At 55.7% G+C, this 17049-nt stretch overlaps 1 protein-coding gene across 11 annotated transcripts in view; it reads left to right on the top strand.

Moving 5' to 3' along the window:
- The window catches only part of TNS1 (tensin 1), a 244980-nt gene that overhangs the window by 24116 nt on the left and 203815 nt on the right, over positions 1-17049 (top strand). For 2 of the 11 annotated variants that reach the window (XM_060411271.1, XM_042244210.1), the window contains exon 1: positions 10952-11099. The exons of the other annotated variants lie outside the window; for them this stretch is intronic. In XM_060411271.1, the coding sequence (XP_060267254.1) occupies positions 11067-11099 (33 nt within the window). In that variant the 5' untranslated portion in view covers positions 10952-11066. Of the gene's footprint in view, positions 1-10951; positions 11100-17049 lie in introns of those variants that run through there. 11 annotated transcript variants of the gene reach the window in all.

Genomic DNA, 17049 nt, shown 5'->3' with positions numbered 1-17049 from the left:
TCTGTCCCTGACACTTGGGGGCCTGGAAGGAGAGACGGGGGTGGGGTGGGGTGGGATACACATTAGAACCTACCAGATGCAGTTTCTGGTGCTTTGAGGAGAAATGGATTGAAATCGAGAGACGGATTGCTGGGATTGGACCCCTCCATGCATCCATAAAATTTGAAATGGGAAGCATAGGGAATCCCTGCTAAAGCTTCCTGGGAGGTTCTGGGGATCCTGTAGCTGCTGTCCCTGGGGTTCTGATCTCCTTCGGTGATGAAAACAGAACAGAGGATGTGTGGCTTCCCATGAGGCACCAAACCCCCAAGGACACATTTCTGTCTCGAGGGCACACACAAGGGGGCAGGATTTCACTGACCTTCAGGAGTGGAGAAACCAGGCATGAAGCTCAGTGAGGTGTGGTGGAGCCAGGGGCTGGGAGGGGAGAGCTGGGGAGATGCTCCAGGCAGGGCTGGGCCTGGCTCTTATCCCTGTCAACCACGGTCTCTTCCCTTCCTCTCTGGAGGGTCATTGGCTTAAGGACACCTCCTGCTGGCCAGTGGATGAAATTAAGGACTTTCCATCTTCTGAGCCCTATTCATCATGATCTCCTTGTCAGGAAGGGCTGAAGCTTAGAAATCACTTCCTTTTCTTTCTTCCCATCCTCTCTTCCTTCCTTCTGTTTGATGAGTACCTGTCATGCTCTTTGGTGTTGAGAAGTGTTAAGAATCCTCTTAAGGAAAATCACGTTGTCCTCCTCTTTCAGTCTAGGCAGGGCCAGGCTTCAGCCTATCTGAAGAACTTCTGTTTAACAAATTCAACCGGTGATCCCTTTCGATTAAACTTTTCTCCACTTGCTCAGTTTCCTCACATCTCACAACATATCCAGTTCCTCTGGTGCCAGGGTGGGGGTGCCTGTGGAGATTATAGGACCCGTTCCCCATCCCAACCTCTGCCACCAGAGAGAAGGAAGGCCCGCCCTGCAGCCTGGCAGAGATTTCAACAGTGCCAGGCACTTGGCTGGAGGTCTTTGGCAAGAGCAAAGGCAGGGTCTGCTAGGGATGGGCTCATATGCTCTGTTTCCACCTAACTTCCTTGGTACCCCCGCTCCAGCTTTCATCCAGGGCCTCCTTGGTGATGTATGCTGCGGGGGCAGGAGGCAGTTGGCGGTCCCCCTTGCTTGGAGATTGTTGGGGGCTGAGGTTTGTCTTTCTTCTCTCTCTAGCCAGGCGGTGGCAGGGCCCCCTTCCCTCTCCTTCACTGTGTTCACTGTGCTCCTGCCAACCTCCCGAAAAGTGCTTGTCTCACGGTGGGGAGCTGAGCTGGGGATGTAGGGGGGGCCTGACAAATTTGCTGAGTGGGGGAAAGCTTGGAGGCAGAAGTGAGCTCGCTGAGAAACTCAGTCCTCAAGCCACATGCTGGGAAGGAGACCGTGAGAGACGGCATTGCCATGGGGGGAAGAAAAAAACGGCCCTGAGAAGGTGCCCAGGGAAGCCCAGGCGGGGAGTGCAGGCAGCAGTGGGGGGTGGGGACGGGCCCTTGGCTGGTGCTCCAGTGGCCTGTTACGGTGGGGAGGCCCTGGCAGGGTCTGCGCTCAGCTGCAGCTCTCCAGCTCTCCCACCCCTTTTCTTTCTGGGCTTGGCTGGCTGGCTCCCTTCCCAGTTTCTCTGCAGCGACAAAAACCAGGGGCAAAGCTCACCGCTGCCTCTCCTCCTCCCCGAAGTCCGTCTGTGGGTCTCCCTCTGCCTTTGTCTCTCTGTCTCTCTCTCCCTCTCTCCAGAGTCCAGCACCTCCTTCTCGCCCCCTCTTCTTCCTGCTGCCTAGTGCCAGGGACATAGTAGGGTGAAAGCCCCCCGCCAAGCAATATTCCCAAGTGGTCCCCAACCCCCGTTCACATCCTCTGAGCACAGCAGAGGCAGAGAAGGGTCCCTGGCGTCTGATGGTGGCCACATGACACTTGGCGATGGGACAGGGCGCACCCTGAACCCTGAGGAGTGGTTCAGCCATAGCTGTGGGTGGCCCGCCAGCTCTCATCCGTTAGAGCTGGTTCAGCCTGGGAGGCAGGGGCCTTTCCAACTCGTGGGGGCGCCTTTGGATGCTCAGAGCTCCTTCCCTCCTGTAGTTGTCTGGGGAGGGATCCAGGCAGCGGAGTTGGGGTGTGGCCAGGGTCAGAGGTTGCTGAGTTGGAACAGCCCTGTCTGGGAGGTGTTCTCACGTGCATGCCAGGCCCACGGATGTTTCTGCTTCAATCAGGGCAGCTGGAGGCCTCCGTTTAAGTTAATCACATTATGCTCTGGGGAGCAATATGGAAATTGGAGTGAGGTCTGGAGGGAAATCCGCACACACAGGCACACACACGCACACTCACACACTCACTGCAGCTTGGAGCACAATGCTGCCGCCACAGCCGCCCAGGCTCGCGCCGCCGCCGCTGCGCCTTCCCCGCAGGTGGACGCTGGGCGCCTGGCACCGCCTCTGCTCTGCCCGCTCAGCCTCGCCTGCGGTCCTCTCCCCGAGCCTCCTCCGAAGTTGCCGTGCCCGCCCCCCCAGCCCGCCTGGGAGACCGGCGGGCGGAGGCTGTCAGGCCGAGGGGAGGAGAGAGGCAGCAGCTGGAGGAAGTCCCCCAGGGTGGAAGCGCCCTGCAGCCCCCGCGCCTGCCATCGGGGCTTCCGGGCAGATGGAGCCACGTCGGGGCCGCGCCGCGGGGGCCCCATCGAGCTCCTCCCGCTAGAGGGGCCGGGACACCCGGGCTGCTCCTGCGGGGCTAAGCGTCCCGGAGACCCCGGGGCGGGGCTCTCGCCTGGCTCCTCACCGCCTCCCCAGAGCAGCTGGTCCTCCTCCCCACGCACCCTGACCCTCGCGCCCAGGGTGGGGGGGCACCCACCTCGGGGGTCAACATGACTCGACTGAGCTGGTGCTTCTCCTGCGTGATTCGATGGAGCAAGTACCTCTTTTCCTGCTTCCTACCCCTGCGCTTCTGTCTCCGAAGACAGGTAAACTCACCTGACACCTGCTCCACTCTTCCCTACCGGCACTCTCCTCGGGTTTATCACCCTCGTGCCCTCAGGGACACCTACCTTGAGCGGGTCAGTGTGGCTTTCGTGAGACTTTGGGAACTCCTGGGGAGCCCCTTCCCACGCATGGATCCACGACGGGGAGTGGACACCACTCTGCCAGGGCGCAGCATCTGGGGTTCAGGTCAGGAGTGGAAAGGTTAACACTGGAGTCTGTGCGAGGACGCTGGGGACCTGGGCACAAAGGAACACTTCTGGGTGGGGGGGCTTTCTGCATCCCTCTAAAATCTCTGTGGAAAAGGAGGGCAAGTCCCTGGAAACGCATTCCCCCCTCACCCGCACTGGACTCAGAGGTTTCAGAGTTAAGGCTGGGCCCTTAATAGAGTGAGGCTGTAAAGACTTAACGGAGTGAGACTTTGACAGAGTGAGACTGTTAAGGCTGGGTCCTTAACAGGGTAAGAAATGAGCCTGGTGGATGTCAGGAGGGACTTCCTATCTATTCAGGGGGATGGAGGGACCTGAACCAAGCATGGAAAGGATGGGGGCTGGGGCAGTGGCTGGGTTAGTGAGGGAGGAGGGGTGTGGTGGGACCCGCAGTGCTGTGGGTGGGCGTGCCATGGCTGAGCATCCTTCATCTAGAGATCCTTGACTGTCTTCAGGGTGTGTGTGCTTGTGTGTGTGTGGTGGGGTGGGGTGGGGGAGGCTGGGGAGAGGGAGGAGGTGGGGGCCTAGCTGTCCAGCAGAGTAGGGAACTGGTGAAACTGCATGTAACCTTAAATCCTCCCCTGGAGGCACAGAGAGAATTCCGAGAACATGACCTTGAGCCCCTAGAAGGCTCCAGTGAGGGGAGGGATTTCAGGGGCTGGGGGTCTGGCTTTTGATCTACTCCCTTTTCCTTAGGGAAACTAGAGAGGGCCCTGTCATATGGGGGAAGGGGCTCAGCGGTACTCAGGTTAAGAGTCAGTAGAGCTGGTCTGCCTGGCTTTGAATTCTGGGTTTATCATTTCTTAGCTGTGGACCTTGGGTAAGTGACTTACTCTACCTGTACATTAGCTTTCAAACATGTGGAATAAGGATTATAAAAATGCCTGTACCACTGGCTTGTTGTGAGGCTTAAATGATGTAGGACATTTGGAATGGTTACCAAGTGCTTATTCCATAGTAGGTACTCAGTAAATATTTGGGATTTATTCTTGTTGTGCCTTTCCAGCAGGCTCTCCCTCCTTGTAGACCTTCAGGCAGGCCAGACATAGGATATGTGAGGATGGAGGGATTTATCCTGGTATCCATTCTTCGCATCACATGCATAGGAAGGATTTTTCCACTCCATAAGAAGCATGAATGTTCAGCTCCTCCTCCCAGGTGCTGCCTCTGGGACTCAGTTTCCCCCACTGCTACTCCGCAGTGAGGAAGAGGTGCCAGCAGGCTCCAGTCCCTCCAGTCACCCAAGGTGTGCTTTGAAATCTTCTAGCAAAATGCATTGTGTCCAGGGATTGGCTGGGAGGCATGCGCTGCAGACCGCGGGGCCAGAGCCCCATCTAGGTTCCTGTGGGCTCTGAGTTCAGATGCTGCGGAGTCCAGCTTTGCTGACTGGGGAAAAGGCAGCCTGCAGCGGGAATGGCCAGCCGAGACCAGGTCAGTCGGACCCCAGGCTTCTTGGCAACTCCCCCTCCTCATTTGCAGAGGTTGAGGATGACCTCAGTGCTCCTGGGCTAGGATAAGAGTTGGGGGCCGGGGGTGTGGGACTTGGTGATCAGCTGCAGCTGCCTCTCGCCAGCCTCTGGGAGTCTGAGTCAGGCAGGAAATTAGAGCTGGGGAAGAGATCAAGATCACTGAGTCAAGCTCTGGGAAAGGTTTTATTAAAAATTATTAAGATTTGGCCCAGACGCTGTCCCCACCCAGGGTGCTGGTGGAGGGGAGGTAGGGGAAGGGTGCTGAATGGAGGAGGGTGTGAGTAATGTTCCTTCCTGGGTTGGCTGGGCCCAGGCAGGGCCTGGTTGGAAACTCACTTTCCTTCTTAAGGAGCATTCTGATTTCTGGAGTGCAAGGAGGCAACTCCGTCTCATACTAGAGGGGTGGTGGACATGGGGGAAGGGGCTGGACGTCCCTGGCCCATAGGATACCATTCTCCAGGCTGATGTGTCTCAGGTCAGGCTTGGTGAGTAGAGCGTGGTTGGAACTTCAGACCCCATGCCCCCTTTGGTTGCAACCTAGTTCAAAGAACATCCTGTCCAGTGGTACATGGAGGCTCTGCTAGGGCCCTGAGCCACCCGGGACTCAAAGGCCAGTTTTGGGAGGGATGGGGGGCAGGGAGAGGTAGTGTGGCTTATCTGAGCAAAAACCCTGTGGCTTCTGTTCTCACTCAGAACTCAGGCCCCAGGGCTTACTAGCTGTTAGTCACTCAGTCAGTTGCGTCTGACTCTTTGACTCCATGGAATTCTCCAGGCCAGAATACCGGAGTGGGTAGCCTTTCCCTTCTCCAGGGCATCTTCCCAACCCAGGGATCGGACCCAGGTCACCCGCATTGCAGGCAAATTCTTTACCAGCGGAGCCACAAGGGAAGCCCAAGAATACTGGAGTGGGTAGTCTAACCCTTCTCCAGCAGGTCTTTCTGACCCAGGAATCGAACGGGGTTCTCCTGCATTGCAGGAGGATTCTTTACCAACTGAGCTATTAGGGAAGCCCCAGGGCTTGCTAGGACTGTGGTTTTTCTTTTCTGATTGGCTCTTCTAGAGCCACTGGGGAGCCAGTCAGTCTCATCCTGACCCAGGGGGCAGCACTGTCCTTGGCTTCCCTCTCTGTGTCCCCCTGCCCCCAACCCAAGCTAGTCCTGGGCCCGGGCAGCTGATCTTCTCCTTGGCCAAGGAGTGGGGAGGACAGTTAACATATCACCTCGACATGGGACCATAAGCTTTAGTCTCTGGGTGATACTATTGCTAGAGGAACAGCAGGAAAATTCTTGATGCCCACAAGATGTGTTATCAGAGGCCCTGGACTCCACTCTCACACATAGTAGCTATGTGATGCTGAGCAAGTTGCTGGACCTCTTTGTGCCTCAGTTTCCGCATCTGTAAAACAAGAGCTGGTAGGAGGCTTAAATATGATACCACAGTTATGTGTCCGGTTAGTTAATATTGCTCTTTCCAGGGGCATGGAGGGAAAGGACATTGCCCAAGGGGGCCAAAGGGTATAACGCAGTTACCGAGGGCTTTGGGGTCAGATCCCTGTGCTCTGTGCTGTTGGTATCTGTAGTTGGATGTTGGTGGGGAATCCCAGCACCAGCTCTGCCCCTGCCTATTGAACGGGAGGCCCCTGGGACCGGCTGGGAGGAAGGTTGTGGTGTGTGCGGCCCTGTGTGGAGGCAGCAGGTTGCAGGGTTGGCAGGAGAAAGGCAAGAGCATGACTCTGGTCCTACAGTGACTGGACAGCAGGTGCTGGGAGCCACAGCCCTGTGACACCAGGGCGGTCCCACCCCTCCCTCCGCTGCAGTGTTGTCATCTCTCAGATGATGGGGCTGGGTTAGGTGAGTGGTGCCCCGAAAGCCAAACCCTCCTGGCAGACTTGTTTTAATTTAATCTGGCAGAACGGCTTTCAAAGAAGAAAAAGCCAGCACTTAAAAAGCGCACTTTTCATATTTTGTAGAAAAGGTTTTGTAAGATAATATAGATCTGGGGCTTCTCTTGACAGATCAGAAGATCTGACAGTGTGGGCCACGTCGCTGATCCATAGCAGCTGTTGATGAGGAGCAGGGTCCCCTTTAGTGGAGCCTGCCAGCTCTCTGAGTCTCTGAGGGACTCCTTGCCTGCTCCTTTCATTTAACTTCTGTTGGGCCCTGTAAGGTTTTGACTGTGACCCCTAGAAAGGCTCCAGGTCTTTCTAGCTCTGACGTTCCGTGACCTTTGAATTTTGTGACCCATGGTGACTGAGAAAAGACCTGATGCTCCATTAGGAGATGGGCTGACAACAGGAAGAACTTTCTGATGGACAAGTGTGGAAGGAGAGGAAGAATGGGTTGGAGGGAGCGGGGATCTTGGCCTGGGAAATTGATGGTCTCACGCCGATTTGTGTGGTCTCACCCCACAGCACCTGTGGGGCTGGTAGGGACCTTTGAGACCATCAGCTCTGTCATTTTGCAGGTGAGAAAACAGGCTGGGATACAGGAGTGCCAGGCTCAGGCTTACAAGGCCGGTTAGCTCTATTCCTGCCCTCACTCACCCTTCCCTCTGCCTCAATTCAGCGCCAGCCCCAGAGCCTGCAGTCCTGGCTCTTTCCTCAACTGACTGCTGAGCCAGATGCTGGAGGGCCGTGGGCAGTGAGCAGGAAGGCTCGGCCTGCAGAGAGGAGAGGGGTTAAACACCAGCCACTGCAGAAATGGCTGTGGCAGTGGGTGTCATGGCACAGGGTGGGGGCAGGTGCTGAGGCTTCTGGGATCTCAGCCTGGAAAACCCAACCAGCCCCACAGCTTCTGCCTGTGAGTCCCTGGTCCAGGCATGGGGTCAGGACCCCAGGAAGGGCGACACTGGTCCAGCCTCTGGAGACTCCCCCTTCTGGGAGAGCTCGGAGATCAGCATGGAATATACGGTGCTGAAGAAAGTTGGGTGTGTAGGCAAGGTATGCCAACATCCTTTCGGGGGGCTGGAGTGGACCAGGAGGAGGGTTTGGGAAGGGAATGTGCATGTGTGTGTGCGAAGTCACTTCAGTTGTGTCTGACTCTGTGCGACCCTATAGACTGTAGCCCACCATGCTCCTCTGTCCACGGGCTTGTCTAGGCAAGAATCCTGGAATGGGTTGCCATTTCCTCCTCTAGGGGAATCTTCCCAAGCCAGGGATTAAAACTATGTCTCCTGCGGCTCTCAGATTGCAGGCAGATTCTTGACCACTTGTGCCACGTGGGAAGAGCCTGGGAATGGGGTGCATGCTTGCTGTGTGTATGCTAAGTCACTTCAGTCATGTCTGACTCTGTGTGACCCTATGGACAGTAGCCCATCAGGCTCCTCTGTCCATGGGATTCTCCAGGCAAGAATACTGGAGTGGGTTGTCATGTGCTCCTCCAGGGGATCTTCCCGACCCAGGGACTGAAACTATGTCTCCTGAGACTCTGGATTGCAGGCAGATTCTTTACTGCTGAGCCACCGGGGAAGCCCTGGGAAGGGGATAGTGAGTGGGAGAAGTAGGAAAATATGGCAGGACCTATTGATTAGCAGATTGATCCATTACCTCTACAAATGTCTGATACCTGCTATATGCCAGGCTTTCAGGATGCAACACACAGGACAGGTCCTTGCCCAAGGAACTCTCCTTGTGTGGGTGGAGCAGGGCAACCAGCTGGGAAGGAGCAATAATGGGTAACAGGGTCCTGAATTAGGGTCATCACATACAGTTAGAGACACTTCTGGTGGCAGAGTTGAGCCTTCAATGGGGAAGATGGTGACTGGGTAGGAGGAACGACTGTCCGACTGTGAGAGATTAAGATACAAGAGAGACCCGCATAGTCGCGGAAAAGAGGGATGGGGGAATTATTCCAAGAAGACCCTCAGCACTAGGGTTCTCTATTGCTGTCTTTCAGTCCCAGCTGAAGGGACTGCAGAGGGAGCTGGCCTGGGGGCTGCAGGGCCCCCTTGGGCTGCGTGGGGGGCCAGACATATTGGTGTCACTGTGACTTGGTCTTTGGTCTTGTTCGGCATTTCTGGGAAGCTGCAAGGTGATTTCTCAGAACTGAGATAGCTGCCGGCAGGCACATCTAGTGATGCCAGCTGTAAAGGGCAGGGCTGTGGGAGCAGGGCAGGGGAAGCTGGGGTGGGACTGAGTGCGGAGATGGCAGGGCTGAGCTGGCCGAATGCTTGGGAGGGCTGGCAGAGCTGGTGATGGTGGCTAGGGGTGGGCTCAGGGGCTCCCAGAGAGGCCTCCTTCCTGTATTGCCCTGAGCTCCAGCCAGTCGAGAGAGGGAGGGTTGGCAGGAGCGTCTGCCTGTGGACATCCCCAGCAGTGGCTGCAGGGCCGACTACATGTGGGACTCTGCCTCATTACAGTGTTGGCTAAACTGTCATTTGAGCCCTGGCAGGCTTGGGAGGGGATATCCAAGGGCACTGTGGTTCTGGAAAGGGATGTAGGGTAGGGGCAGAATCCTTCCTTGCTCCACGGCTCTGCAGAAGGGCTTGGAGAGATGTGAGAAGGGCCCTGATTTTTTACCTTATCATGTCTTCATCAGAACAAAGACTCTTAACTCAGGCACCCGCCCCAGGAGGGACCAGAATGAGACATCTTGCTGTAGTGTCCTTCCCTGACATCTTGGAGTCGCCGAGTAATAGAGTCCTCTGTGCAGAACACGACCTGCACATCCACACAAGGCAGCCCTTTCCCAGGTAAAGGGTGAATGTTTCCCTCTCGTTCTGGCGTTTCCTAGGTAGATGTCCTGACGGGACTGTGGGCTGGAAGCCAGTACACCTGGCTGGACAGGTCCACCTGAGGGGAGAGGCTGGTCGTATAGACGCTGCGCTGGGATGGCACCGTGCGTGGTGCTGACACAGAGTGGTGAAGGCATGCTCTTGGGTGAGTCGGGGAGAGAGGCAGGGGATACATAACCCTTTTTACATGTGGCTCAGGGCATGCACCACATGCTGGTGTGTGTGCATAAGTCCTCAAGCAAGAGGACTTTCTTGCCAAGTTACTCAGTCCCAGAAAATGGTCTCAGAGTGCCTACTCTGGGTGGGGCCCTGTCCTCGGCATTCTGTGTGTTTGTGTGAGTTGAACTGTGTGTCGTGTGTGTGTGTGTGTGTGTGTGTGTGTGTGTGTGTGTGTGTGTGTCTACAGAAGGGGGTGGGGCTGAGCCCTCTTTCCCTCCCCTGGAAGTCTCCCAAAAAATAGTGCGGGTGATTCACCAGCCCCACCCATCCTCGCTTGGTCCAGCTGTGGCCAGAGCTCAAAGAGGAAAGTTTCTGGGGGGACGGTGGAGGAGGGAGTTGAGACAATGAAGGCACGGGGCAGATGTTGCTGGATTCCCCTGCAGGGAGCCCTGGGAATGCATTTGAAATCTGTACCCCTCGTCTTCCCCCCTGGCCCGGACCCCAAACTCTAGTCCCTGGGCTAAGGTGGTGGGGGGTTGGGAAGGGCTGGCAGGAGTGAGTAGGGGGGACAGTGTTTGGGAGAAGTAGGCATATGGAATGGTGGGAGGTGAAACGGCCCTGGGAGGGGGAGCCGGGGAGGCGGAGGAGGAAGTGGGGAAATGCAAACCAAATGTTGGCCCAGGGCACAGTCAAGAAAAACAGACTCTCGCGGGAGCCTGGAGCGGGGCTCCTTTAGGAAGGGCAGGAAGGGCTGGGACAGATGTTTGGAGAAAAAAAAGAAGGGGGGGGGAAAAAGTAGGAAAATGTTGGAACAAAATTCACAGCCCCAAGGGCAGGGCCATTTTCCAGCCATCTCAGGCCTGGTTTCTCTTGAGTCAAGTGAGGTGCAGGCTCAGAGCTCGCTGAATGAGCACCAGAGCCCGACCTAGCTAAGTGTGTGCGAGGGAGTGTGTTCCCAGGGCAGGAGGGCAAGTGTGTGTCCTTGGAGATGGGATGGGCCTGAAGAACCACAGTTCAGGCTGTGCCATCGCTTGTCTGTCTGTCCCTCCATCCGGATTCTAGGGGTAGGGATCTGTGGGGAGTGAAGCAGACTCCTGGCCAGTAGTGCTGGATCAAACCAGAAGGCAGGAGCAGCCCGGTAGCTCACAGGACTTGGGTGTCTGGGATTGGGGGTACAGGAGAGGTTTGCGGGGGAGGGGCTGTCTCCAGTAGCTGTCCCTTTGCTCCGCCTTGTGCTTACCCCTTGCAAAGCAAAGGCTTCAGACCCTGCAAGCCACCAGTGGAGCTGGGAGGAGGGAGGAGACAAGAGGCTGGGACAAGGGGTGGAGTGGGGGGAGGAGGAGGAGGGAGGGTGAGTTGGAGGCAGGCAGGGCGAGCGATGCTGGCTGAGCCAGAGCCGAGGCCGCTGCGGACTCAGAGCTCCCTTCTGCCTGCTCTGTGCGGGCTGTGAGCTCAGGGGGACCATCCGCCAGCCCCAGCGTGGCCCCAGGGACAGCACTCAGCGAAGATGACGTGGATCTGTCTGTCCTGCATGCTCTGGGTAGGTGTGGTTGTGTCAGCTAGGAGGTCGAACCCCCCTGTGGCCCCTTCAACCTTAGCCTGATGCTGAGAGCCTGGGGTGGGGGGAGTGCTGGCTGTGAAGGAGGGGGCCTTTCTGCCTCTGAGGGACCGACTTGAGTAGACTCTAAGCCTGAGTCCTTCCCCATTGATGGGGGCCCCTTGCCCCGGTTCTGCTGGTCGGTCCACCCCCCCGCCCCCCTGCCCTCTACCCCAGCTGAGTCCAGGAGCTGTGAGGCGGGGAAGCCATCACAAAGTTGGTTTCTTTTTGGAGCTTCTCCTGTCTCCGTTCCCACTCCCACCTACCTCTCCCCTGCACTGGGTTGGGGGAGGGGGGTGAAATTCGGCACCCCTAAAGTTGCTCAACCTTAGAGTTTCAGGAAGTTGCCTTGGTAGGGGGCCTGGGGAACAAGGGGTATTAACCTAGAAAATGAAATCTGGAGAAGCCCAGCTGGAGGGAAGTTCTGCTTGGATTCCGTCACTTTTATCCCAATTTCAGCTTCTAACCATTGCCACCTCTTCCTCCACAGCCCTCCCACTCTTACCAAGAACCACCCCCTCCCACCCCCTAGTCCCGAGAAGGAAGACACGGCCTTGTCTTTCCCCTTTCTTGGCCCCAGATTCGGGAAGATGTGTGTAGGGGCGAGTGCCTGAGGGGTGGGCAAGCAGGGTCTGGGGCCACATGGTGAGGGTTAAAAGTCTTGAGGCCTGTCAGAGGGAGAGAGGGGGCTGACGGCTGCTGGAGGGGAGGGGGCGGGGGTGGGAGACCCCTTCCTCAGAGGGGCTTGGCTGGGCTGTCAGGCTGGGCGAAGGCATGCAAGGGTCAGGAGGGCGAGGAAGTCGTCCCTGGCCGAGGTTAATGTTGGTCTCTGAGAGAGTGCCGGCTGGTTTGGGGGAGGGCACTTCAGTCCCAGGTCCAGATGTGGTCTTCCCTGTCCTTTCCTGATGTGGTCTTCCCTGCCCTTTCCCTGTTCCAGCCAGCCCTGGAGAGGACCCTCCTGGGCTTAGGCAAGCCCAGGCTGAAAAACAGTGGTGGGCCATCAGACCTAGGAAGAGAGGGGAAGTGAGGAGCATTGGAATGAGGGTGCTTGGGTGGCGTGTGGGGCTCTCAGTAACAGACTGAAGGTGTCTGGAGTGTCCTGCATAGAGGGGGGTTCGCTGGGCTGCTGTCCACATCTGTGTAATGGGAGCCATGGCCAAGTTCATCTCCCTGGGCCCAGCTCTGGAAGGCCTGTAGATGGTGCTGAGGATGGAGCCAGACAGGGAAGGGAGGCCTGTGGCGGGAAGGTTGGTGGTTAAACTTCCGGGGTGATGCTATTGTGGATGGAGACAAGGCCACGTCAGCGGAGGCTGTGGGAGAAGCGCCTCGTGGCTGTGAGCCTCAGTTTCCCTGGGCAGTAAAATGAGGGTGACAGAGGGGAGGTGCCAAGAGGTGAGCATGAGTGCCTTGTCCAGTGACTCCTCTCCCCGAGAGCTGGGAGAGGGAACTGAGGACCAAGGGCTGGTGTGGATGCGGCGATTTCTCCTCCCCGCTCCTTTTCCTGTCCTCTCTCCTGTGACTCCCCGCCCCCGTCCCTCTCCAGCTTCATGGGAAAACCCAGCGGGTGCCTTTCTGTGGTGGTGGAAGAGGCTGGTGGAGTGGACTGGGGAGGAGGATGTCTTTTCCCCATCCTGCCCTGGCCTGGATGCCCATCTCCAGGGTGGGCCCAAGTCTCGGGGGGCGGTGAGGACTGGCCCCAGGCCACAGTCCTAGTCCCATCTAACTTCTCATCCCGGATCCTCCCTTGCAGTTGTCCCAGCAACTTTCCTCCTTTTTGCATGGACCTCTGTGGGGCTGGGGTATAAGTTTGTAGCAGGGAGGGGTGGAATAGCTGGTGCAAATTATGGAGAGGAGACACAGAGGTCCTGGAGACCTTGACAAGGGGGCTGCTCCCATCTTGAGAGGCACCTGCTGGTGGGAAGTGGGTGGCCTTTGTCACCAGGCAGGTCTAGATTCCGATCCTCGTTCTGTCATTTATCAGATGGGCAGCCTTGGCTGTCACAGTTCCCTCCTTGAACCTCAGTTTCCTGATCTGTAAAGTGGGGAGAAGAATACACACCTTGTTTGGCTGGGGTAAGGACAGAGTTGACATGTGTCAGAAAACCAGGTACCCAGCACATAGTAGCTGCTCAGTAAATGTGGGTCCCTCACCCCACTCCACAAGACCCTTTTTGGCTCTTAGGATGCCCTGCATCCCAGGTCTGATGTGTGTTGGCGGGGGAAGTCTCCCCAGGAATAGCTGCACACATTTCATCCACAAAGTCATCTGTCCATAGCACATAGTTTTAACAAGCTGTAGGAATGAAAATCACTATATTAGCTGAGGCACATAGCTGTTTATCATGCTTAACTTGATTTTCTCATCAAATGCTCCCATCGTTTGCTATTACATATTCAAGTATGGTTTATTTAGAAAATAATTACATGCCTATTAATTGAGGTTTTTTGGTGTTAGAGCTGCAGGCCCTGGGAGAGGGCTTATTAGGTGGGGCTGAGAGAGCCGCAAGGCACGACCAGGGGCCAAGTACAGCGCTGGCCCTGTGCTGAGTGAGCCATGTGGCCTCTGGCTCATCAGTTGACTTTTCATCCTAAGTTTCTCATAGGAACTTGGATGCTGTCCTCTGAGGCTGCTTGCAGCTGCAGACAAAGAAGTGTTCTCTCTTCTGGAGCCCGTGTCCCTCCCAGCGCTAAGCACACATTTTTGTCAGAGGGTCCTCGTGAGCTCCTGGTTGCCTGGCATGCAGCTCTGCCCTGTGAACCCGACTCTGATCCCTCTGTCCCGAACTCGCTCTCTTTGGAGTTTCATTGGCCTGTAGGGCTGTGCCCACCATGGGGCCTCCTGACTGTGGGTTTGGGAGCTAGGCTGGGTGGTGTGACACTAACAGGGTCTGAAATAAAACAGGCCCCTTTGTACAATTTTTCAACATGACATTTGAGGCCCAAAGTCAGGGAGCAATATGGTACTGTTTTTCTGTGATGCTCAGAGGAAGGATGGCAGGTCGGCCAAGAGTGTGGTGCCTGGGTTTCATCCTGCCTTGTCACTTGGGAGCTTTGTGACCTTAGGCAGGTAGCTTCAGATCTCTGTTTCTCCATGGGTTTCCCCACCTGCCTATAGGGTTGTTAGATTTTAAAGGAGCCAATACATTTTAAAATAGTGTCTCTCCCCCAGTAAGGGCTCAAGAAATGTTAGCTCTCTTTTTACGATGGTGCAGTTCAAGGCCATACAAGGTCAAAGGCACAAGTAGGACCTGGCTCTTCCGCCTCCCCATCCAGGGCTTTCCATTCTGGGAATCTCCCGGCAAGGGCAGGTGGGGTCTGAGGACAGTGTGGAGGCCCAGAATACGCAGGCTTTCTCCTGCAGGCAGCATGCATAGTCATTACATGGATTCTGGGGACAAATCCTGGCTCAGCCACTTACTAGCTGTGTGGTCCGGGCAGCCAAGTACCAGCACAGCCTCCCTGTTGCCTTCCTTGTCTCCAGGTCCTTGACTTACACTATGGCATTTGAACCTCATTGTAATTCTGTGAGGTAGGAAGGGCAAGGATGGCTAGTTCCAGTTTCTGGCCAAGGCGAAGGGGACCCGCAGAGGGCAAGTGGCCTGCCCAGGGGCCCACGGTGGCTTCAGTGCTCCTGAAAAGTGGAAGGGTATGGGCTGGAGGTTTTGCACCTCTGGGTTGAGGGGTTGGTGGCCAGCAGCCCAGAGATGGGAAATGATGTTAGGGAAGCACCGTGATGCCATCCAAGCACCACCCACCCATATTCCCTCCACCTATCTCACCACTGATCATGGAGTGCCGACTTTCTTCAAGAAGCTGGCAGATACTGGACAAATGATTGCAGTAAGATGGATATTATCCAAGAGGGAATCTATAAGGACATTTAAGGAGAGACCTCGCCTAGACTGAGGGAGAAGGAGGGACATATCAGGAAAGAGATGTTCTCTTCTGGGAGGTGAACTTTAAACTAGATCCAAAGATGAAGTTGAGACTGCAGAAATCCAAGTGCAGGAAGTAAGCATAACTGAGGAAAGATAAGATGGGGTAAACTGGCCAGAAGATGGCCTTTGGGCAGAGGAGTCCTGACAATGTAACTGCCAGGGCTTCTCCAGATAATACAGACGGCAGCTGTTGACACACCCTCGGAAGTGGTGGTACTGCTGTGGTTAGGGACTGGGGACCCTATCTCAGACAGACGTGAATCTGAATCTTCGGTCCATCCCGGCTTCCCTGGTGCCCCAGAGCACACTCCTCAGCCTCACTGTAGGATGTCGCGGTGAGGAATCAGTGAGGGAAGCCGTGCTAGGCCCTCGCCATCAGGCCAGGCCTGATGGGGTTTCAGCCCACCCACATCTCTGTGTCTGGTGTCTCAGATGGTAAAGAATCTGCCTGCAATGCAGGAGACCCAAGTTTGATCCCAGGGCTGGGAAGATCCCCTGGAGAAGGGAATGGCAACCCACTCTGGTATTCTTGCCTGGAGAATTCCATGGACAGAGAGGAACCTGGAGGGCTGCAGTCCATGGGGTTGTGGAGTCAGACACGACTAACACTTTCACCTTCACTGTGCCCTCCCACTCCAGGAGCTGATTTTTTCATGTTAGAGCACAAAAAGGGACCTGGGGCTTAATGCTCAAAAATGTTGGGACATGGTTTATAAAGCAGCCAAGTGGGAAGAGAGAGAGAGAGGCAGGCCGATGGTGAGTGATGCACCAGCTCAGGAAGCCCTGTCAGGGGCCGAAGGCCACCAGGCAGAATCTGGGCTGCCCAAGCGTCTGTGTGCTCCTCTGTCACACGGGGAGCTCAGTTACAGCCATTCTCTGCATCTTTCCTCCCTTGGAGACCCAGGGCTGCTTGGCCTAGGACAGCTTGCTCCTCAGCTGGGTGAGGACCCCCTGAACCTGTGTTCTGTCCCCTGCGGGCAGGACAGTGGCAGTGGGTGAAATCACTGCAGGGAACCGAGATCAGGCAGCAGCTCCATTCGATTTGCCCTTTCTGACTTGTTTTGGGCTCACATTGTTCTGGACACAGTGGACACGGAGCAGAAGCGCATGCAGATGTGTGTGCCTGTGGGCAAGTCCAGGGCACACCCAGGCGTGACAACACAAATCGAGAGTCCACGTCTAGTGAGTGCTTACTATGTGTCAGGCGCTGTTCCGGTGGCTTTTCAGGCATTGTCACAATCTATAGATGGTTGCTACCGTTAGCCCACTTAACAGATTAGTAAAGTGAGGCAGACGGGTTAATTAACTTGCCAGGGGTCACCTTGCTAACAAGTCAGGTTGCACAGGGTGCTGTGACAGATTGCACAGGGGCGCCAAGCATGAGTGACTGAGGAAAGGAAGGGGTGCTGGGTGGCGCTTAGCCCGAATCAAATCATGACGAAATGACCAGACACATCCAGATACCGAGGGCCATTCTTCAAAATAGTCCGCGTCATCAAAGAGAAATCATAAGGTGGAGTCATGTGTCCACATGAAAGAAGAGGAAGGAAACCCAGCAACTAAACGTAATACAAGATCCTGCTTGGATCCTGAGTCCAAAATAAAAACAAAGGGAAAGACCCAGCTCAAATGGGTGTTATTGTGGCAAAAGGGGAAATCAGAATATATTACTGAATGTTAGATAATGCTATTGTCGCGAGGTCGAATTTCCTGAGGGTGGTCATTATATTGGATTGAGGTAGGGGACAGAGACAGAGGGTGGATAGAAGTGGCAGAATGCTCATAAGCAGTGAGTTGGGGCCAAGGGCATATGCATGTCCATCTTTTCCAGAGCTTTTAAACTTTCCACAATGAAAAAAGAAAAGTAGCATGGAGAGATTGATTTTGAAAGGGATGGTGGGGACATTATTTGGGAAGATTTCCCTTTGGGGATAAGGTTTGAATGAAGCTTTCAA

Source organism: Ovis aries, chromosome 2 (genome assembly GCF_016772045.2).
Source record: "Ovis aries strain OAR_USU_Benz2616 breed Rambouillet chromosome 2, ARS-UI_Ramb_v3.0, whole genome shotgun sequence".
Lineage (NCBI taxonomy): Eukaryota > Metazoa > Chordata > Mammalia > Artiodactyla > Bovidae > Ovis > Ovis aries.
This window is presented reverse-complemented; position numbering and strand designations above follow the sequence as displayed.